Below are 22620 nucleotides of genomic sequence, written 5' to 3'. Positions count from 1 at the left end.
CTGCCCATGGAATTTTCCAGGCAAGAGTACTGGAATGGGTTGCCATTTCCTTCTCCAGGGGATCTTCCTCACCCAGGGATCAAACCCATGTTTCTTGTGTCTCTTGCATTGGCAGGCGGGTTCTTTACCAACTGTGCCACCTGGGAAGCTGTACCTGGGAAGCTGTATCTTGGCCTTTAAAAAAAAGTGGATTGGATTATTTAATTGAGGGACAAGGGCTTAGATAATCCACATCAAGGATTTTGAGAAGGTTTATGTTTGGGAGACTATTTTACATGTTTAGCCTCTAATTCTGTTTTAGGCTAATTTTTAACTCAAGTATTTATTGAATTGTTATTACAAGGTACTGAGACTAAGTTGGAAGAAAATCTAGCCCCTGCCACCAGCTTAGAGTTGAGTTGGAATAGTTATCTATGAGAGATTATGGGATAATAAACAGTGTGAAAGTTCACAAGAGGAGAGCCTTGTCAACTGGATATTGGCCCTGGAGGCCTTAGAAAGTCATATGTTTGGCCTTGAAAGAATTTAGAGTAAGAAAAGAATCAGGTTTTAGGTCAGAAGGGATAGACTCTTACACAGGCTCCTCAGTGGTCATCTTTCTAAGGCCAAGTGTCTTATTTACCTTCCTAAAATACTCATTTATTTATGTTAGTTCACAGTGCCTACTGTATACAGTCTATTCTCTATAACCTGGCATTCGGGTCCCGGCATTCAGGGTCCTCTGCAGCGTGATCTGAACCCAGCTTTAAACGTTGTCTCCATGTTTCCCCATACAGGCTCTGCCAGACTGGTGTGTCTGCACGAGGAGATGCCAAAAACACTCTGCTTTACCTGCTGTTGTGCCTTTGTGTCCTTTTTCTGCGTCACTGTTGCCTACACCCTCTATCTCCCCAAATCACACACATCCCAGTGTCCCATGCATGTCACCTCAGTGCAGGGCAGGCTCCTCCCTCAAGCTCCTGAAATAGACTGGTGGCTGCCCAGAAGGAAATAAATACACACACGCTAGAGACGTTTACATGGAAGCCTGTGGGACTTGGTGGTTGACTCAGCAGTAGAGGTGTAATCACCTTTGTTCCCTTTGCTCTCATACCTCTTAAAAAAAACCTTCACCACTTGCTGTTAGCTTTGTAACTGCCATTCACTTAGCTCAGGGCACCGCTTTTACTCCATCGAAACTGATTATATCCAGGTTGCCAGTAGCTTAACGAATGAATCCATTGGACACTTTTTTTTCCTTCAGCCCTAATTTTTTTTGACCCCTTAGTATTTTTATTGACATGATTGCTCTTCTTTGAAACTCTTGTTCTTTGGTATAGGCAGCACCATTTTCTCCTGATTCTGTCTCTTGCCTTCTCAGGGTCTTTCCCACTCCTGTTTGTCCACCTGTTTCTTTCTTGTTTTGGGTCACACCATGCAGCTTGTGGGATCTTAGTTCCCCGACCAGGGATTGAATCTGGGCCCTTGGCAGTGAAACCACCTGTAGCAGGTGGAGGTAGAAAGTTGAATGGAGAAGGAATTGTGTGGGGAGATAAATGTTCGGGGAACAGTTCAGAGTAATTGGACCACAGAGTAGACTGATAGAGGATGACTGTAAAGGCAGAGTGGTGTAAGATCGTGGAAGATGGACACCGGGCCAGCCAAAGAGTTTAGATTTTGTTTGTTAGAAATTGAAGCACATAAACTTTGCTTCACAGGAGGCTAGCAGATGAGCTTGCAGATCAAGGAAGAGATTCTGGTCTGTTTAGTGTGAGAGGTGATTAGAATCTGACTTGAGCATATTAGCAGTGATAATAGGAAAGCAGGGGCAAAAAATCAAGAAGTACATCATAGGTAGAAGCAACAGTATTTGTTTACTGAGTGAATGTGGAGCAGAGAAGAGAGTCACTGGTCACTGTTGCCTCCTTCCGTGTTTTTTTTTTTTCCGAAAAATGTTAAAGCTGCAGGAGAGTTGAAGAATATACCAAATACTCGCACACTGGAAGTGTATGTGCCAGTTTGGGACAAGTCGATCTCAAGAGACTGGTATGACAGCTGCCACTTGGAAATCTTGTTTTTAATTATTGGAGATGCTGTAGCTGGTTGATGAATACTGCACATCTCACCACCCATCTCAGGAGATGGTAACACCATCCCTCCAGCTACTCAATCTAGAGGGAAACCCCTGTTTCTTTCATATCCGTATCCATCAGTCAGGAATCCCACCCATGTGACTGTCAGCATTTCTCTCCAGAGTCCAATTACTTCTTACCGCCTCCTCTGCCGCCATCTTGGTTCATGTCACCATCGTCTCTCACCTGGATTGTTGCCACAGCCTGGTTGCTTGTCCTGTCTCTGCACTTGCCTCCCCATGGTCTCTCCTCAGCATGGCAGCCAGCATGATCCTGTTGAAGTGTCAGATATTGTCTTCCTCTGGTCAGAACCCTTCAGTGGCTTCCCATCTCGCTCAGTGTAAAACCTCTTTACAAACCTGTGGCCACAGTGGCCTGTGTTCTCTGATCCTCTTTTATGTCTCTGACCTCATTTCTTACTCCTCTCTCTCTTGCTCATTCTGCTCCAGTCACACTTGCCTTCAGGAATACCCAGTGCCTTTGCAGTTGCTGTTTCTTCTATTTGTAATCCTCTTTCTCAGAAATCCTTATCTCCTTCAAGTCTTTGCTTAAATGCCGTTTTCTTAGTCTTCCTTTGATCATGGTATTTAAAACTGCATCTCCTTTGCCCACTCTCCCAGGCACTCTAATCCTTGTTCCTTGCTTTTTTGCTTTTATAGCATCTTTATAATCTTTTAACAGTATGTAATTTACATAGTCTGTTGTCCATCTCCTTTAGTAAAATGGAAGAGGATTTTTTTTGTTTTGCTTATTGACAGATCTCAGAGTCTGGAACTGTACCTGGCATGTTGTTGGTGCTCAATAAAATGTTCTGAGTGACTGTTATGTGACTTGAGGAATATTTCAAGGATCACCTTCAGCTTCATGGAGGAGGTGATGTTGAACAGGGCTTGAGCGCAGTGAGGTTGACAGTCTCAACCATGTTGGGCAGTGGGCCAAGTAAAAGGCACCTTATCTAGAATGTCACAGCCATCACATGTGACGAGAGTGGTTCAACAGGTAGTAAAGAGGCTTCGTGTGGGGAGAAGATCAGAATGAGGCTGGAGAAACAGGCAGAGGCCAGATCAGGAAGATGGAGAAGAAACCTAAGTCTCTCTCTGCTCCCTCAGAGCTTGCAGTCTAACAGGTAAGTAAACACTTGTGCAAGGGGACGTACAAACAGTAAACCAGCAATCCACTCCCACCTGTTAGAATAACTGTTATCAAAAAGACAAGAAATAACAAGTGTTGATGAAGATGTGGTGAAAAAGGAACCCTCCTGTACTGTTGGTGGGAATGTAAATTGGTGTAGCCATTATGGAAAATGGTACAGAGGTTTCTCATAAAGTTAAATATAGAACTACCATATGATCCAGTGATTCTACTTCTGGGTATTTATTCAGAGGAAATGAAATCCAAGTTCATTGCAGCATTATTTACAGTAGCCAAGACATGGAACAACCGAAGTGTCCACCAGCAGACAAATATTATCCAGCCATAAGAAAGATGCAAATAATGCCCTTGTAACAGCATGGATGGACCTGGAGGGCATTATGCTAAGTGAAATAAGTCAGAGAAGGACAAACATTGTATTACCTCACATGTGTGTGGAATCTGAAAAATCCAAGCTCATGCATACAGAGAACACGTTGGTGTTGCCAAAAGTGGGGTGTGGGGAGTGGGAGAACTGGATGAAGGGCGTCAAAAGTATAAACTTACAGCTCTAAGGTAAGTCAGTCCCAGGAAGCTGAGGTATAACATGGTGACTACAGTTAGCAATACCATGTTGTATATTTGAGAGTTGCTTATAGAGTAGATCTTAAAGGTTCCCATCACACGCACAAAAAATTAAAACCAATATCCCAATGGAATGTATAGAAGACATATCTGGAGGTGGAGAACAAATGTAAAATGGTTCTCTGATACCAGATAATTTGTGGAGAACAAATATAAATATGGTTCTCTGATATCAGATAATTACTAAATTCCTTAAAGACAATGACCATTCCCTACTAAAATCTGGGCTGCATGTGTTTTACTTTGATTGCTAATGGAAATGATACTACATTGGATATTCCTCAGCGTCCCCTTCTTCCAGAAATATTACTCTAAGCCGAGGCCTTCTTTCTGTAACATACTGCACTTCAGTAAGTCATATTTAATAAGTAAAACTTAGGAGGAGAAATGTATTAATAGTAAACGGATTTTTTCCATTGTCTCCCTTAGATACAACTAGGGTGCAGAGTTGGTTTTTGTTGGTTCTCTTAGAAATAGACATGAAAGATATGGAATAGAGCTGAAATAGATAACGGAAGTATTTCTTGCTACCCCATGCTTCATACTTTAAGCATTTCCTCCTCTTCTCCCCCTCTCTTTATCAAATCCTCTCAGTTGGCACCATTTCTAAAACGGTTCCTCTAAGGTCTGAGTATGTCATGTGAGTGAGCATGTGAGCGTCTGTCTGTGGAGAGAGACAGCAGGAATGAGGAAGGTGCTGCGTCTGGTTATGGGGAGTATTTCCTGTTACCACAGTGACAACCCATGTGGCCAGGGTACCATGTGGACAGAACCTTTGCGTGAAGTTCTCTTTGGTTTATCTGCTCAGTCCCTGCCTCTCTCCATTCAGAATCCCCAGCATCACCCTTCCTGTGTTCTGAGAAGATCTCACTTTCCTCAAACTCTGTTTTCCTATTCTGCTAATTCCAGTGTACTTGTCTGATTAGGTACTTCATTTATAAATCCTCACTTTAGTTTACTCACTACTTTCTCCAGATCTGCTCAGCTTGTATCCATTTTTTCCCCCTGTACTTCAAGGCCATTTTTCATACTTTTTTGAACCAAATAACCTGGAATACTTTAATCATCCTGTTTCCCACCAGGAGTTTTTACTGTTACATATACCTTTTTTGTATTTTCTGTCAGATGGTGAGACCTGGACTGAGGATCAATTAATTATAAAGCAGAAAACTCTTGAAGTAGGGACACGACCACATGAAGGAGATGAATGTGAACAAAACAAACATGAGGGACCCTATGAATATGGGCGAAACTTCAGTAACATGTCAGACTTCATCCAGCAGTCATATGTTCTTATTGAAGAGAAATCTCAAATGTGCAATGTTTGTGGGAAATTATTCAGGCGGAATGCATACCTTATTCAGCATAAGAAAATCCACACGCAAGAGAAGCCTTACAAGTGTCATGTATGTGGAAAAGCCTTTGGCCATAGTTCAAATCTGTCTCAGCATCAAAGAATTCATACTGAGGAGAAACCCTATGAATGTGATGAGTGTGGGAGGGCCTTCCGGCGCAGCTCACACCTCATCCAGCATCAGGTCACCCACACGGGAGAGATGCCTTACCTGTGTAACGAGTGTGGAAAAGCCTTCGGCCGGAGCTCAAGTCTCCTCCGACATCAGAGAATCCACTCTAGGGAGAAACCCTATGAATGTACCAAATGTGGAAAGGCCTTCAGCCAGAGCTCACATCTAACAGAACATCAGCGAGTTCACACCAAAGAGAGACCCTACGAGTGCAGTGACTGTGGGAAAGCTTACAGTCGGAACTCACACCTTGTTGAACATCAGAGGGTCCATACAGGAGAGACTCCTTATGGCTGTAATGAGTGTGGGAAATCTTTCAGTAGGAGTTCACTCTTTTTCAAACATCACAGAATTCACACTGGAGAAAGACCTTATGAGTGCAGTGAATGTGGGAAGGCATTTAGTTGCAACTCCTACCTCATTCAGCACCAGAAGACTCACAGTGGAGTAAAATCTTCCAAATGTAAAGAATGTGGGAAAACCTTCAAGCACAGTTCATACCTTATTCATCACCTGGGAACCCATACAAGAGAGAAACCATAAATGAAGTGAAGGTGGTAAAGCCTTTGGTCGGAGTTCAGCTCTGACATCAGAGAACTTGCACTGGGGAGAAAACCTTTGCCTGTAGAGAATGTGGACTGTCTTCAGTCATAGTTCACCTCTTACTAAGACCTGAGAATCCACACAGTAGACAAATCTCTTATGCATTCAGTGCATGAGAACCTTTAGATAGAGTTCCTGCCTTACTCAGCATTGGCCAGTTCACGTTGGGGGAATGGTGGGTATGGGGAGAGCCTTGCTGTGTGTCAGAAAGGGGCGCAGAAGGGGTAGAGTGACGCCATGGAGGGGGTGACTGAAATGGAACTTTTAGTTTGCACTACTTTTTATTTGATCTTGAGGATCTACATCAGAGAGAGATTCTATGGTTGGTTTTTCAAATCTCTACAGTCATCTTCTGAAAACAGGATGAGTTAGGTCCATTCCAGGGAAGAACAAATCAGGGGGATTCAGACTCATGGATCAGGAAAGCAGCAGGATGACCCTTGAAACCAATAGTTTCCTTCTATCTCACCTGTCCTGTTGGTTGTCACTGTACATGGAAGTGGCTCTTGGGTTTTCTAGGGCCACCATTTTTGCTCCTCAGTATCCTGCAGACTACTGAATCTCTCTTTGTTTTATATGTTATAGAAGCTTTAAATAAATGGGCCAATTTTCTAAGCCAAATAATTTCTCAGTATCACATCATGGGCTTTGCTATGTGTAGAATCCAGTAGACTGAACTGCATGTGTCAGACTTCTCCTTTCTTCTGTTTTTCAGTCTGTCTGGGCTCTCAGGGAGATTCTTGGGAGAGTTAGAGGGCAGAAGAGAGGCAGCAGTGATTTTGTAGCTCACATGTGGTATTGTTGCTGATCTGTTGACTCCCCTGACTGGGGCTGGGCCTGAAACTAGTCTGCCTTCCCCTGGATTCTTCTTTGCCTTTATCGGGCCAGGTGTGTGTGTGTGTCTGTCTGTCGCATCATGATTTTCCTTCTCTGACTGAATTCTAGTCATACACATGCTTTGCTCTCATATCCTTAAATTTTTTTTTCACCAGTTGCTGTTATCTTTGTAACTGCCATTCACTTAGCACAGGGCACTGCTTCTGCTCCATTGAAACTGATTATATCCAGGTTGCCAGTGGCTTAGCTAATTAATCCACTGGACACTTTTCTTTAGCCCTAAGTTTTTTGACCCAGGCTAGATGGAAGGAGTGGTGGGAGGGACCTTTGCACTGGGAGTGGAACCAGCTATTGGGTGGGGGCCCTACGAGCCTGCTTATTGATAGGTTCTGGTTGTGTTATATGCAGTAAAACTTCAATTTGGGTAACTTGGGTTTTCCCTTTAGAGCATGGGACCAGGAAAGCACAGAACCCAGGGGAATCAGAACTCTAAAGGTTCTAGCTCCAGCTCACAGGCTCTCCACCGACTTTTCGAACAGACAGTTCTCTCCTCCCTTGTCTGTCCCTCTACTCTAGACCTGGGAAAGCACGAAAATGCTTCCTGAGGAGACGATAACTTGAATACACTTTCTAAATTTCTGATACTTACATACACTTTCTCAATTTCTTATCCTGGGAGGGGCTGGCTTGGCAGTTCCTAGCCATACCTTGAATACAGCCTTGGGCCCCCCGAGAGAGAGGCATTTCCTATGCTGTGGTTGAAGAGGTAAGAGTCTTCGGGCAAAGGGAGATAGGAGGAAGAAGAAGACAAATTTCCACAGTGGCATCCAGAAGTGACTGTTTTCATCCCCACAAAAGCCCATCACAGCCCTCATGTTGAAATCAACAAGACCGTTCTCATCCCAGCTCTGCCCACTGACTTCTCCAGCCCTCTGTGGCCACCCCTTCTGCCAGACATTCTGAAATTCATTGCTGCTGCTGCTAAGTCGCTTCAGTCGTGTCCGACTCTGTGTGACCCCATAGATGGCAGCCCACCAGGCCTCCCCGTCCCTGGGATTCTCCTGGCAAGAACACTGGAGTGGGTTGCCATTTCCTTCTCCAATGCATGAAAGTGAAAAGTGAAAGTGAAGTCGCTCAGTCGTGTCCGACTCTTAGCGACCCCATGGACTGCAGCCCATCAGGCTCCTCCGTCCATGGGATTTTCCAGGCAAGAGTACTGGAGTGGGGTGCCATTGTATTTTTCAAATGTAGGTTAAGAGCCACTCGGGGCGGGGGGGGGGGGGGGGGCACAAAATTAATTTACTGTAATGAGTTGCGACCAGCAAAGGGTAAAAAGAAAAAAGTAGGCAGAACTAGAATTGACTAGAAAACACCCATCATAAAGGTAAGTCAGACTTTTGTCCTGTTTGTGCACACTGGTGCATATACACAAAGTACAATGTACAATAGTTCTTGCTGGAGAGCAGGTAAAAATCTTTGCACATTGCAATCCCTGTTTGGGCATAAGATTCTGTCTAGAAGGGCCTCCTTGGCATGTCTTCCCTTGGACTGAATTGTTCTCACTCTACAGTTCCCACAGCATGCTCTACTTCTTTGTGCACTGATCACACTTTAAAAAAATGATTTATCTGTTTGTGCTAGTTGCAAGCTTGGTGAGGGCAGGGACTGTGTGCACCTCACCTGACATCTGTCATTAGAGAAGGCACTTGTGTTGAGTGGCTGAATGATAAACCCAGGTCAGGTTCTGGCTGTGTGTGTTCTCAGGCAAGGTCTCTTTGTTTTTTCTGACTTTTAATCTGATTTACATACAGAAAACTTCAAAGAGTAGACTAATGAACACCCTATATATCCTCCACTTAGATAAACAGTATTACCATATTTCCATATTTGCTTTCTATTTATGTGCTTTCCCCCGCCCTGAATCATTTGAAAGTAAGCTTTACCCTGAGTATTGGGTTGGCCAAAAGTTTGTTCAAATTTTCCTGTAACAGTAAAATCTGAACGAACTTTGTGGCAAACCCAATACTATGGCATGCTTTTTCTAAGAGATCATTCTTGTACGTAATCACAAGACAATTAACATATCTAAGAAAAAATTAAATTCCATAATACCATCTAAAATGTAGTCTGTATTTAGATTTTCCTTGGTTGTCCCAAGAATGTGTTTTATAGCTAGCTTATTTCAAATCAAAAAAAAAAAAAATCAAGAGTCACATTACATTTGGCTTTATATCTCTTTAGATTCTTTTAATCTAGAAGAGTCCCACCTTTTTTTTTTTAATGACTGACTTCTGGAGGAGTCAAGAACAGTTACCTTTTATAACTTTCCATGAAATTGATTTCCTTGTTTTCCTGAGGTGGCGTTTAGCTTCCTCCTTACCCTCTGTATTTTCTCTCAACTGGAACGAGGTCTAGAGGCCTGATGATCTACTTCTGGAAAGAGCACCTCACAGGCGACGCTTCCTTCATACTGCTGTCACCTCAAGGGGCACGTGACATGAGATGACTCTACCCCAAGTAATACTGTTGGTTTACCGGCTTAAGGGAGTGACCGCCTGATCTCTTCTGTATAAAGATAGGTGTTTCTTTTGCAATTAGTAATTTGTGAGAAGGATAAGCTCCAGCACCATGTGAAGAATCTATTCCTCCACAGCCTAATGTTTTTAGTAATCGCCCATGATTTTTTAGCAACCATTCATGTGATAGTTTGGACATGTTCTTAACCAGGGGCTCAGTTTTTCCATCTGTGAGTGAGTGAAGTCGCTCAGTCATGTCTGACTCTTTGCGACCCTGTGGACTGTAGCCCACCAGGCTCCTCCGTCCATGGGATTCTCCAGGCAAGAATACTGGAGTGGGTTGCCATTTCCTTCTCCAGGGAATCTTCCCGACCCAGGGATCGAACCCAGGTCTCCCGCATTGCAGGCAGACGCTTTAACCTCTGAACCACCTGAGAAGCCCAGGTAGCTTGGGCATATTCATACCAGTGATTTAGATTTGCTGTATAACAACATTTAAGTGTGACAGGGTGCGTATGAAGATGCTGTTACAGTCTGCCATAATTTCTCCTTCTTCTGAGAACACCATCCCTCTTCCTTTTTAGAACGTTCTTTGGCTGCTCCAGATAAGTGGTCTGATATGATCTCTAGTGGCCTTGGCCTGCAACTGCTTGGAGCAAGGCTTCGGTTCCCAGCCAGAGATTGCGGTAGTACCAGATCCTAGCCACTAGACCAGTGGTCAGTGACAAGGGCCCTGACCCTTTGGCTTTGCAGAAAAGAATTCCCACAAAGACAGAAAATAGTGAAAGTATTAAAGACGGGACAAAAATACAGTCTGTGTTGATAGACTCAGGGAGAGAGAGAGAGAGAGTCGATGAGTGGCCCCCTTGTGGCAGTTTGAATTACTTTTATGGGGCATTTCTTCTGGTTTTCCTTTGGCCAATCATTTTGATTTGCCTGGTCCATATTTGGTACATCTCAGGATCCTCCTGTGTGTGTGCACGCATCTCTTAGCCAAGATGGATTTTACTGAAAAGGCACATGGGTAGGGAACATCCCTTGGCATCACTTCCCTTTGGCCTCCAAGGAGCCTTTTCTATGCATGTGTGGTCGGGGAGATCTGACTTCAAGAAAAGAAATGTGTCATCTGAGCAGGGCCCAGCCTCCTCCCTTACATATCCTGCTATTCTTGTCTTGGAAATCGCGATTCCCTGGGGGTCTCATCTGCCTCCTTCCTCAAAACCTTCAACTTTGATGATTCTACCTGCTTGGCTTCTGTGGGGCACAGCTGATGCATCTTCTTCGGTGGAGTGGAATGAGCTTGTGACCAGAGCTGAGCCAGTCAGAATCCCTGGGGAACTGGGAACCAAGTAGGGGTGGGAATAGGGTGAAGAAAACATTCTTTTTCCTGAGGGTGACTAAAAGTGAAGCTGTGAGTCTAGAAGTTGACTATTTCCCCTCCCACCTGGAGAACGACAGCCTCTGGGATGGAGTGATCAAACACCATCTCTGAGAGCAGGGCAGAGAGGTCTCCCGGGCCTGGCTCCAGGCCTTCCCAACTGTACTCTGCCTTGCCCCAACTAAGCCAAGAAAGACCTGTCTTGCCTGAGGCCTTACAAATTGGGGTCTGAACCTTATGACAGGTAGAATACTGACTATACAATGAGCCTCTCACATGATGTATGTCAGTCGCTTCAGTCATGCCTGACTGCGACCCCATGGACTGTAGCCCACCAGGCTTGTCTGTCCATGGCGTTCCCCAGACAAGAATACTAGAGTGCCATTTCCTTCGAGGGATCTTCCCCACTCAAGGATCAAACCTGGGTCTCCTGCTTTGCAGGCAGATTCTTTACCATATGAACCACCAGGGAAGCCCTCTTTCACATGGTAGATAATCACGTCTCACATGTTAGGTGATTCAATAAATTAATGGTTCATCAGCTCTCATCCTTTCCTGTTGTCTTTGAATATGTGCCTGCTAGTGGAGAGGTGTGTGGAGGTGCCAGACATGGTCCTGGTTCTTGAAAATCTTAAAGAATTATAAATGCCTTTCCTTGATGAGCTTAGTCTCAAATCACGGGGAGCTGGTGACTCATCCAGCTCCAAGTGTGGCCCCTCTTGCCACACAAACTAGCCCCCCAGCTCAACCACCAGGGCTAGGAGCTAGAGTGCCTCTCTTCGAAGAGCCTAAGTTTAAAACCAGCCCGCCTTGGGAGAGGTGTACACAGCCTTTTTAGTGGAGGGCAGAGGACTGCCGGCCAGGGCGGGGTTTGTGGGATGTGCCTGAGTGCATGCGCAGGGCAAGGCCGAGGGAAAGACTGGGAATGCGGGGGATGGGGGTGAGCGCGAGGTCCGGCAGCGCGTCTCCCAGGCCCTCCCAGCCAGCCCGCTGGAGAAGTCACTATGATCATGCCTTTTTCACAGATGAGGAAACTGACGCCCAGGAAGAAGAAATAACTTCCCCAAGGGCACCCTGCTGGTGATGGCAGAGCTGGCATTCGAATCCGGTGGACTTCAGGGTGCACCCACCCCCACCCCATTCTGCGTACCGGTGAGCAAGGCCTGGACCGCAACCGTCTGGGAGGCCAGGTTTCCCCAGTCGTAGGGCCCCGAGGGCTCCGGCTCGGTGGGCTCCGTGGGGAGACTGAGCATCCCCTCGCTGGCCTGAGGCGGGCGGAGAGCAAAGGAGGGTCTTGACCACCGGCCAAAGGGCTGTGCCAGCAGCCGGGGCAGGTGTAGGGACTGGAGACCGGTGGGGAGGGGCGAGCGGAGGTGGAACCTCGGGTTGGGAGGGGGAGGGCGTGAAGGAGGCCCCCCAGGCCAAATATTACCCTTCTGTTGGGAGCCGTCGGGCTGGATCTGGGGCCCAATGGCCAGGTCAGGACCCATCTATGGGTCTGGATAATGTCACTGGGGCTTTGGGACCACTAAGGACCGAGGAGGGTCGTCAGTGGAAGGAACCCCTCACCCAGCCTAAGGCACTTTCAGCCCAAGTGACCTCAGATTACTGGCTGGTGGGACACGTGGGGAGTGAGGCTCCGGGGGGCCCAGACAGTTCCCTTCCCGGTTCCAGCCCGGGATACACTTATCTGGGCTGCACTGCACCTGGGCTGCTGACAGGGCTGCTCCAGGGCTGGGCGCTGGAGCGCAGGGAGAGACTCTGCCAGCGGGAACCAGGCCCAGCGGGCACGCAGCTCTTCCAGTCATTGGCCCTTGTCAAAATAATTGAAACGTCAGTGAGAGTAGATGATAGTAAGTCCGTTTTGTTTTGAATGTTCTTGGCAAAGTAAAAAGTTGGCAACCCTCTTCCCCTCACCCCATTCTGTCTCCTTCTCCTCTACTTTTGGGAATCCCAAACCCAACTGCCGGCCAGTGGTGACTGGTGAAGAGGTGAGGAGATGGGGTGGCCGTTCAGGGTTGTGGTCCCTGTGTCCACTCTGACTGACTGTGGCATCCTGGACCAGTCTGTTCTCCTTTCCAGATATTTCTTCATCAGTACAAAAGGATCTGCAAATCCCCCTTTATGGTAACATGTCCGTGGTCCTTTGAGTCTGGCTTATGTCCCTGGTGCCCAGTTGTCCAGAGCCAGCACTGAGGGCAGCTCCATGCAGAGGCTGGCTTATCCCTGGAGAAAGGCCTGCAGGGTCCTCCTCTCTGGAGAGCAGCTGGGGCGGGCCAGGGGACAGCTCGGAGTCACCTCAGGTGAGGAGGGGAAAGCACTGTACTGCCTGACGAGTTTATGTGTCTCTTCTCCCCAGTAGTTACCCAGAGCCTGAGAGTTCCTGTCTTTTTTCATCCCTGATTCTCCCCGTTGGCCTAAGCTGGGCATGGGGCGCCCAGTAAGTACACAGTTCGTTTTTGTGGAGTGAATGGATAAAGACTGGTGGCTGGGAGAGTCCAGGGAGTAGAAAGGGCCAAGCTGAGGTTTGCAGAAGATGTGGGATTTAAAAGGCTTAAAGGGGAAGAGACCTGCCCTCAGGGAAGAAACCCAGACTGGAGATGCTTGGGGTGACTGTGGTGTTCCAGGAATGGAGAGAGTCATGGGGGGTGTGGGGTCAGGAGGGTGGGTGCTTTAAAGACTTTATGAAAGAAAACTTGAGAAGGTGAGGACGGTTGATGAGGTTCAAGTGTGGGAGAAACAGAGAAGGCAGCACGAACTCCAGACTAGAGTGTGGGTGATGGAGCCGGTGATTGAAATGTGGGGACACTGAGGTCAGTTTAGACAAGTTGAAGTTCAGAGGGGTGGGGGTTGGGGACAGGAAGGGACTCAGAGCATCAGTTGAAAATGTCCAGGGTACGCCATTCCCTGAAGAGGATGGGGTCAAGATGCGGCCATGACTCCTACCTGGAGAGCTTTAGAGCCAGGACTCAACTCTCTCTGGTCCAGTGACTTCATCTTCTTAGAGTGAAGGAAACCAAGGCCTTGAAGTTCGGGTGACTCATCAGTACTGCCCGGAGGGTGGAGAGATCTCAAAGGGTAGCTTTGCAGAGAGGGCAGGATAAATTTTTTCAGGTGGGAAGAAGAAAAACTGGGGAATGACAGAAAGAGAGAGTGCTTTAGAAATTTCCCAATCGCTCTGACAGCAGTCAAAGAGGAACAGTTGTTAACTCTTCTATAAGCAGTGGATTTCCTCTGCCCTCTGGCTAGTTCTTCTGTTGTGATCAGACGATCTCAAAGCCTCAGAGATGCTCCTTGCGCCCGGCTGCAGTGAGGGGTCCGTATGAGGGCCTTGGAGGGGCCCCAGTGCCTGGGCACACACGGGGGCTGAGAGGAAAGGGAAGCCCCTCACTTGCTATGTGCAGCTTGGAAGCTTGGCGCTGCCAGGCACAGTCTGCTGAGGCAGCAGAAACAAGGGCTGTTGTCTCGGGGTGTCCCCATCTCCCTTGTCCTGTCCCTCTGACCTCCGGATGCCACCTTCCTGCACTGCCATGTGGCTATGGTCATCGGGGGCCATCTGGACAGGGCCCACCCTCGCTGCTGCACCCAGGCTTCCAACGACCCTCCTCTCCTCCCCCTCCTTGGCCCTCTCCACCTCGTTCCTCAGGGCTGCCAGGCTGGGTGAAGGCAGAGGAGGCTGACCAGGTGAATCCTTCACCAAGCGCCTGGGCCCTGAGCACTGTGCTTGACGCTTTGTTTGCAGCATGTTACTTGGTCCGCCCAAGAACCTCAATGGGCAAGTGTTATCTCCTCCCTTTTCCAAATGGGGAACCCAAGGTCCTGAGAGTTTTAGTAAGTTCCCCGAGGTTACCCAGCCGGCAAGTGATAAAACTGGGACACAGTCACGGCTTCTACAGCCAATTCCAGCCAGTGCTTACCTTCCATATCACAGGTGTTCCTTCTAGGAAGACTTCTTGATACAGCTGGCGGTGATGGAGAAGTTTTGAGGGATCCTTAACTGAGGGGCTCAACCTCCAGGCCTAGAGGGAGCCTAGGGCTTCAGGAGGGTCTATGAAACTCTAAAACTATTTTTAAAAGTTTCTGTGTGTATATTTTCTGCTCATTTTTCAGCAGAGGACCAGGTGGACCCCTGTCCATCTAAACCCCAGGTCCTGAGGCAAGAGGGCCAGTCCCTGAGTAAAGGCACTCCAGGCCCTGGTTTTAAAGGCACTCCACTCCCTGCCTGGTCGTCATTCTGAAATCTCCAAGGGCAGACAGTAGCTAACAGCTGACTGGAGAGGCTCTGTGGCCAGTTGCGGTGGGGTGAGGGAGGGGGTGGGGCGGTGGGGAGGTGGGGCGGGGGCTGTTAAACAGAACTGAAAAGTTAGAACTTTAGAGCTGGGAGGGTGGAAATTTTACCAAGGTGGAAATCGAGGCTCAAAGAAGGGACTACACACACTCAAGATCACCCAGTGAGTTAGTGAGAGAAAAGGTTTTCTGTGTTGGCTAGGCCAGCTGAAGAGGTCTGGAAGGTTAATTAAAGCAAAGCAAACATTTCCTGAGCCCCACGTCCGCTGACGTGTCCACGGGCACCATCTCCATCACCTGGTGCCGCGTGGGGCTTCCTCACTGTTCCTCCCCCAGGTGATGCTGACGATAGAGGACAGAGATGTGAAGGGCTTCACCTGGGCCATAGCCCCTGCCTTGACTTCCCTGGGCTACCTGCTTATCCTGCTGGTCTCCATCTTCCCCTTCTGGGTGCGGCTGGTGAACGAGGAGTCCCAGGAAGTGTTCTTCAGTGGCCTGTTTGAGAACTGCTTCCATATCAAGTGCTGGAAGCCTCGACCCTTATCCAGTATGGAGGGCTGAAGGCGGGGATCGGGGGGAGGGAAGCAGGGCCAGCTTGGGGTTTGGGGGGTGACAGAGGACTGGTGGGGGCAGATAGAACAGAATGAACATGCCTGAAAGGACATTTTCTCTGTCTCTTGGGGTTAGACGAAAGTAGGCAGCTGGGAAGGTGTTAATGATGTGCGGTCTACCCATGGGGGGTTGGAACTTTGGCCCCAGGCCACGGTTGGGGACCTGAGGCTGGCCGGGCTCCGTCCTCTGGGCTGAGTGCCGGGGCCCAGCCTGCTCTCCCTCCTGCCCTCCCCTGCAGTTTACGTCATCCTCGGCCGAGTCTCCCTGCTGTCCGCCGTTGTCTTGTCTTTCCTCACCACTTTCATCATGGTGTCCTTTGCGTCTCAGCTCTTTCCGAGGACCCGGAAGCACAATTTTGTGTCAGCCTTCATCAGTTTCCTCACAGGTGGGGAGCAGCAGGTGGGCCCCAGCCTTGGGGAGGGGTCCAAAGATGGGGGGATGGTCTCTGTCTGCGGTCAGGAGAGGGACTTTCTAGGGCCCCTCTCCTCTGTTTCCATCTCTGTGAAGTTGCCCAGGGCACAGCCACCCCCTCCTTGGGGCTCCTCCTAACTGCACTTCCAGAGGGCACAGCCCTCATCACCTTGGCTTGGCAACATCTCTCTGGGGGTCTTTCCCATCATCTCTATCCTAGCAGCTGTCCTGGAACCTGGTATAGAGTTATAATATAATTGAAATATAGACTATAAACCAAATACAAATGTTTCTTGGATGAACGAATGGAAGAGACCATCTCTGCCCTCTAGAACCTTCTAACTTTAATAGGCTGACCAAGGCCCTGCCCTGGGAAGCTCCCATCAGATGGAGGACGTGGAACGCTCACAGTGGGAGCGTCACACCCGGGGCCCATCTGGAGTCGGCCCAGGGCACAGGCACAGAGGGTACCTGGGAAAGAGGTTTCTGAGAGGCAAGGCACACGGGCTTTGCAAAGAGTTAGGAAGGAGGGTGAGACAGGTGTGTGGGTGAAGGTTGTTGGTTCTGAAAGCAAAAGGGGCCCGGGCAGGAGAAGGGAGCCTCACGCAGGTGCTGGAAGGCTGGAGCAGGGGCAGGAGGAGACCAAGGGAGCCTGCCTGTGATCCCGCAGGGGCTTGTGCCTTCCTGGCCTTGTTGCTGCATGCCCTGGAGATCCAGAGTCTGCGGATGAAGCCCAGCCCCCCGCAGTTCTCCATACAGTGGCCTTACTACGTCCTGGGTTTCAGCATCCTTCTGTTCATGGTGGCTGGTGAGTGATTTGGGGCTGGTGCCCTCTCCCCACCCTCTGTCTGGATTCAGGAGCTGTGGGTGCTTTAGAGCTGTGCTGCTCAAAACCCTAGTCACATGTGGCTGTTGCTGTTGTTTAGTCACTCAGTCGTGTCTGACTCTTTGCAACCCCATGGACCATAGCCCGCCAGGCTCCTCTGTCCATGGGATTTGCCAGGCAAGGATACTGGTGCGGGTTGCCATTTCCTTTGCCAGGAGATCTTCCCCACCCAGGGATTGAACCTGGGTCTCCTGCATTGCAGGTGGTTTCTTTACCAGGGAAGCCTTCACATGTGCCTAGGTAACTTTAATTAATTAACACGAAATAAGGTTAGAAATTGAGTTCCTCGGTCACACCAGCTACACCTCACATATTCAAAAACCACATTGTTACGTGCTCAGTGGCTTCCACATTGGGCAGTGCGGATGCAGAAGGTTCTGTTGGACAGCACCGCTCTAGGGCCTACCTCAACTCTGTCCCCCACCCTCACCCTCCCCATTCCCGTCTTCCTTGACTTTAGAACCAAACTTGCACATTTCATGTGCTCCCTTACACCATCCTGGTTCCTAAGGCTTTCTATCCCTATCTCTCTAGCTTGAAATCTGTGATCTTATTTCTCACTTGAATCCCTTTTTCTTTATTTATCATCATCATCTAAGTTCTTCATCCCATCTGATCCTGTCTAATTGTCCCTACTCCTCATCCTCTTCCCACAATATTAACCTGACCCATGATCATAACCTATTTAGACTCAATTTTATTATATGTTGAACATATAACAAAGGATATATCTGTAAGATATAAGTAATTATAAACTGTACACCCATATTTCCACCATATATTTAAGAACTAGCCATATTTTGTCAAATCCATTGTTTAGAATTTACACCCTTATTTTATGTACCACTGAGAAAGAAAAGACTGATGCCAAATATAATTCTAAGGTGCTCATAGCTTGTAAGGCACATCTTTATTTCAAGATGTTAACATGTGGAAAAAAATGGGCTTGTTAAAATTAATGAAATATGTTAGAATATTAAGTATCTTTGAAGTTTTTCCCCCCACCATGTGGCTCTTCCTTCTCTCACCTTCTTCTCTATCCCGAGGAATCAATTATTGTGAAATTTATGCCAGTTATGTTTACTACATGGTTGTATATCCTTAAACAATGTATTATTTAGTTTTGCATACTTTAAAATGTTATATGAGTATTATGATACTGCAGAGAAGGCGATGGCACCCCACTCCAGTACTCTTGCCTGGAAAATCCCACGGACCCAGGAGCCTGGTAGGCTGAAGTCCATGGGGTCGCTAAGAGTCGGACACGACTGAGCGACTTCACCTTCACTTTTCACTTTCATGCATTGGAGAAGGAAATGGCAACCCACTCCAGTGTTCTTGCCTGGAGAATCCCAGGGACGGGGGAGCCTGGTGGGCTGCCGTCTATGGGGTCGCACAGAGTCGGACACGACTGAAGTGACTTAGCAGCAGCAGCAGCAGCATTATGATACTGTATTTTTTCTTTTGGAATTTGCTATGTTTGATTGATATTATAATCTCGAGATTCCTCCATATTAATATGAGGAACTAAGCTTCATTTATTTTTACTACCTTGAGTATTTAATTGTGTAACTAAGCTTTCCAGTAGAAGGAGCATGGTATTTTTCTATGGGAGAATTTTTAAGTTAATGATTCAGTTTCTTTAATGATTACATGACTATTCAGGTATTTTGTTTCTTCTTGAGTCAGTTTTGCCAAGTTATATATTTCTTTATACATTTTATCTAAGTTTTAAATTTTATTGACAAAATATTTTTTAAATTTTGTTCTGCATCTGTAGTTGTATGCTTTTTCATACCTGATTTTTCTGTTTTTTCGTTACTAAGTTTGTCAAGGGTTTATCAGTTGTTTTAGTCTTTTCAAAGAATCAACTTTTTAGTTTTCTTGAAACAAACCTTCTTGTTTGTTTTCTACAAAATTGCTTTTTGCCTCTTATTTTGAACTTCCCTCCCCACTACTTAATTTTTTTGTGTGTTTATTCTTCTGTTCCTTTTTCAACTTCCTAAATCAGGATCTAAGCTCATGGATTATTTCTTCTTTTCTAAGTAGGCATTTAAAGCTTTACTCCTCATCTAAGAATTGCATCTTTATTTGAAGCTCTCATTTTGATGTGTAATATTTTTTGTTGTTCAATTTCAAATATTTTCTTGTTCCCTTATTACTTCTTTCATCCATGCATTATTTTTAAAGTGTACAATTTGGTGCATGAACTGAAGCTGAGGAGTGGTATTTCTAGAACATTTTTTGCTCCTCCCTAATATCTTTTTTTTTCTTTTTGTCTTTTGTGGAACCCCAGGAGGACTTCTGTTAGACCTTAATACTCTATCCTGCATGTCTGTCCGTTTCTCTTTCATATTTTCCGTCTTTGTCTTTCTGGGCTGCATTCTGAATAATGTATCTAGCTATATCTTCAGTTTTATCCATTCACTTTTTAGCTGTGTCTGATCTATTTAACCTAGCCTTTAAATTTTTATTTCAATGAATCTACGTTATAACTAAACATTGTATTTTCCTGTAAATCTCATTTTATACTTTTTCCTTATGTTTTAAATCTCTGCTCTAAATATATTTTTATTATACATGTTAAACATACTCACTTTATATTCTGTATCTTATAAGTTTTGAAGTTGAATTACTTGCCCTTGTTTCTACAAGCCCTGGCTTGTGGTGCCTTGTTCCTTCCTATGTTCTGTGGGTTTTGACTGTGAACTCATTTTCCTTGAAAAAAAATTTTTTTTGGCAGATCTTTGAGGCCTGTATTTAAAGTGTTTCCTTAAAAAAGGATTTGCATTTGCTTCTGCCTGGTGCCTGGGTGCACAACAACTACCCTAGGATCCCAATCAAAATATTTAGGTACTATGAGTCTAGCTGCAGACCCACATAATAGCTAGCCTGTGCTTGTGAATTCTGAATCCGTGCAGGCAACTTTGAAGTTCCAGTTTCATGTGGTTGACTCTTACTAGATCCCCTCATTGCACACAGGACCTGGGCTTTCCTTTTATTTTCTGTGTCCTAAATAGCCAACTGAATGGAAACTCAGGGTCACCTGGGTTGAATAGATGTCTCCAAGGTGAAGGCTAATTGTGTGTTTGCTTAACCTTCTAGATTCCTAAGATCATTATGGTTTGGCTTCTGAAAATGTCTTACTCTGATGCCAACTTGATGATGTATTTATAAATAGGTTTTTGAAGAAATATTTAGAAGTTTTATTTAGTGGGGGAGTATCTTGTTGACTGTAAAGCTGAAAATAGAAGTTGTTTTATCTCAGTCTTAGCCATAATGCAGCATTTCTTATCCAGTCAGGTATCTCCATTTGTTCCTTAATATTCACTCTCCCTTCCTTCCAGTAAGATTCAAAACTTACTGAGAATTTTGAATGGGTTGGGCATGAAGAGGCCTGGACTTTGTGTTTGACCTTCCTCTCTGAAACCTGGTTTTCTTACCAATTAATGGTTAGACAATTGCTCAGATGACTTCCAGCACTGGCCATGGTTCCTTGAGTTTATACATCTATTTGTATGCTTTGTCTGTCAATGTACTGTTTTGCCTTCTATTTCTGTAAAACTCTAAATTGGAGGGCAGGTGCAGACCAGAGGAATCAGGTCAGAGGAGGGAATTTCCAACCTCCAGGGCACTGAGCTTGATACACTTTCTCTCTCCTGACTCAAACTTTTGCTGTGACCCAGGTGCCATCTGCCTCATCCAAGAAATAGCCTGCCCTAGATGCCATTTGTTGCCCATTTCCCAGAGTACTGAGGACACCCAAGAGATCTCGTACCTGGAAAACCTGGATAGTCTGGGAGGAGAACTGAGCTCCATGCAGAAGGAGACGCTGCTGAAGGAAGAAACCATTATCTAGACCCAGACAGTCTGTGCCCTGCCCTTCGTCCAGTGCACATGTGTCAGTGTGTGTGGCTCTTCAATCTCCCCCAGTCTCTGCCGTTTCTGATGAGGCTTTTGAGTGTCAAGTCAACCCCTCCCTTCCCCCTCCTCACAGTGATTCTATCCTGCGTGTGTTTGATATTTGTTAAACGTTTTTTTTAATTCTTCCTGAGCTTTCTGAGTGATTTTTTTGGACATGTGTTTTCAATAAAAAGAGGACTACCGTCTGTTAATCCATACCTCCGAAAACAGACAAGGGAATTCCCTGGTGGCCCAGTGGTTAAAACTCCACACTTCCACTGCAAGGGTCACAGGTTCCATCCCTCGTCGGGGAACTAAGATCTTGAGTGCTGTTCAGTGTGACCGAAAAACAAACAAAACACCAGCTTGCAGCCTAGAGGGCAGGAGGGGAGGGAGGAGTATCAGGAAATGACCAAGTGATACGAGGTTTTGGAAAATAAAAACTGAACAGAATATAACCACAGCAGAAGGTGTTTGAGATAGTGACATTAAAAAGGGTTCCCAGACAAAAAAAAAAAAAAAAAAAAAATGGGTTCCCAGACAAAAACTGTGACTCAGTACAGGGAACTTTTCTCATGTCTGTGTTGTGGGGAAGGGCTGGGAGTGGTAATAGGTGGAAGCTTCCCTGACACTGAGCTCCCAGGTCTGGGAGTCTGAGCCTAACAAGTCTATGCCTTGGGAAAGAATAGCCAGGTTAGCCAATCCACACATGGGCACTGAGCCTCTCACTAGAGCCAGAGGCCTCCTGCAGGCACCTCTAAAGTTGCCTCTTAATAGTCTTGAGGTGCTTTTATACTGGGGAGCACTCTGCCTCCCAGCTAGGCTGGTTATAACTGGGGAGAACACATGCTTTGGCCTTCCCAGATGGTGCTAATGGTAAAGAATCCATCCCTGGGTCGGGACTATCCCTAGGAGGAGGAAATGGCAACCCATTCCAGTATTCTTGCTTGGAGAACTCCATGGACAGAGGAGCCTGGAGGGTCCATGGGATCGCAAAAAGACCGACAGGACTGAGCAACTAACACTTTCACTGGCTTCCCATTGCCTCCAGGTCATCCATCACCCTAAGTAGTTAGCTCAGCCACCTGCTCTAGTGGTTGTGAGGGTGCGGGGAAGCACTAATGCCCACCACTCACTGGGTTCTTCGTCGTGCTCCTTATGCTGGGGCTACCCGGCCTCACTTTTGGGTCCACCCAGGAAATCTGAGAAACCTGTGTGCAGGTCAGGAAACAACAGTTAGAACTGGACATGGAACAACAGACTGGTTCCAAATAGGAAAAGGAGTAGATCAAGGCTGTATATTGTCACCATGCTTATTTAACTTATACATAGAGTACATCATGAGAAACGCTGGGCTGGACTGGAATCAAGATTGCCAGGAGAAATATCAATAACCTCAGATATGCAGATGACACCACCCTTATGGCAGAAAGTGAAGAGGAACTAAAAAGCCTCTTGGTGAAAGTGAAAGAGTGAAAAGGTTGGCTTAAAGCTCGACATTCAGAAAACTAAGATCATGGCTCCTGGTCCCATCACTTCATGGCAAATAGATGGGGAAACAGGGGCTGACTTTATTTTTGGGGGCTCCAAAATCACTGCAGATGGTGATTGCAGGCATGACATTTAAAAATGCTTATTCCTTGGAAGGAAAGTTATGACCAACCTGGACAGCATATTAAAAAGCAGAGACATTACTTTGCCAAAAAAGGTCTGTCTAGTAAAAGCTATGGTTTTTCCAGTAGTCATGTATGGATGTGAGAGTTGGACTATAAAG

General features: G+C 46.5%; 2 protein-coding genes across 6 annotated transcripts in view; both read left to right on the top strand.

Annotated features, from left to right (window-relative positions):
• The window catches only part of LOC139179605 (zinc finger protein 135-like), a 30041-nt gene extending 18142 nt beyond the window's left edge, over nucleotides 1-11899 (top strand). For all 3 annotated transcript variants that reach the window (XM_070779237.1, XM_070779236.1, XM_070779235.1), the window contains exons 3-4: nucleotides 5013-6191; nucleotides 11773-11899. In XM_070779237.1, coding sequence (XP_070635338.1) covers nucleotides 5013-5956 — 944 coding nt within the window. In that variant the 3' untranslated portion in view covers nucleotides 5957-6191; nucleotides 11773-11899. The remainder of the gene's footprint in view (nucleotides 1-5012; nucleotides 6192-11772) is intronic.
• On the top strand, nucleotides 11773-20992 carry TMEM225B (transmembrane protein 225B). 3 transcript variants are annotated; one of them, XM_070779240.1, is made up of 6 exons: nucleotides 11773-11899; nucleotides 13110-13187; nucleotides 15371-15581; nucleotides 15885-16031; nucleotides 16728-16865; nucleotides 20630-20992. In XM_070779240.1, the coding sequence occupies exons 2-6, from the start codon at nucleotides 13176-13178 to the stop codon at nucleotides 20800-20802; spliced, it is 681 nt and encodes a 226-aa protein (XP_070635341.1). In that variant the 5' UTR covers nucleotides 11773-11899; nucleotides 13110-13175; the 3' UTR covers nucleotides 20803-20992. The 3 variants fall into 3 exon arrangements, with proteins under 3 accessions (XP_070635341.1, XP_070635340.1, XP_070635342.1); XM_070779239.1 differs by having other exon boundaries at nucleotides 13107-13187; XM_070779241.1 differs by lacking the exon at nucleotides 11773-11899 and adding an exon at nucleotides 12162-12600 and having other exon boundaries at nucleotides 13107-13187.
• The last annotated feature ends 1628 nt before the right edge of the window (nucleotides 20993-22620 follow it).

The sequence above is a fragment of the Bos indicus genome, chromosome 25, assembly GCF_029378745.1.
Source record: "Bos indicus isolate NIAB-ARS_2022 breed Sahiwal x Tharparkar chromosome 25, NIAB-ARS_B.indTharparkar_mat_pri_1.0, whole genome shotgun sequence".
Lineage (NCBI taxonomy): Eukaryota > Metazoa > Chordata > Mammalia > Artiodactyla > Bovidae > Bos > Bos indicus.
This window is presented reverse-complemented; position numbering and strand designations above follow the sequence as displayed.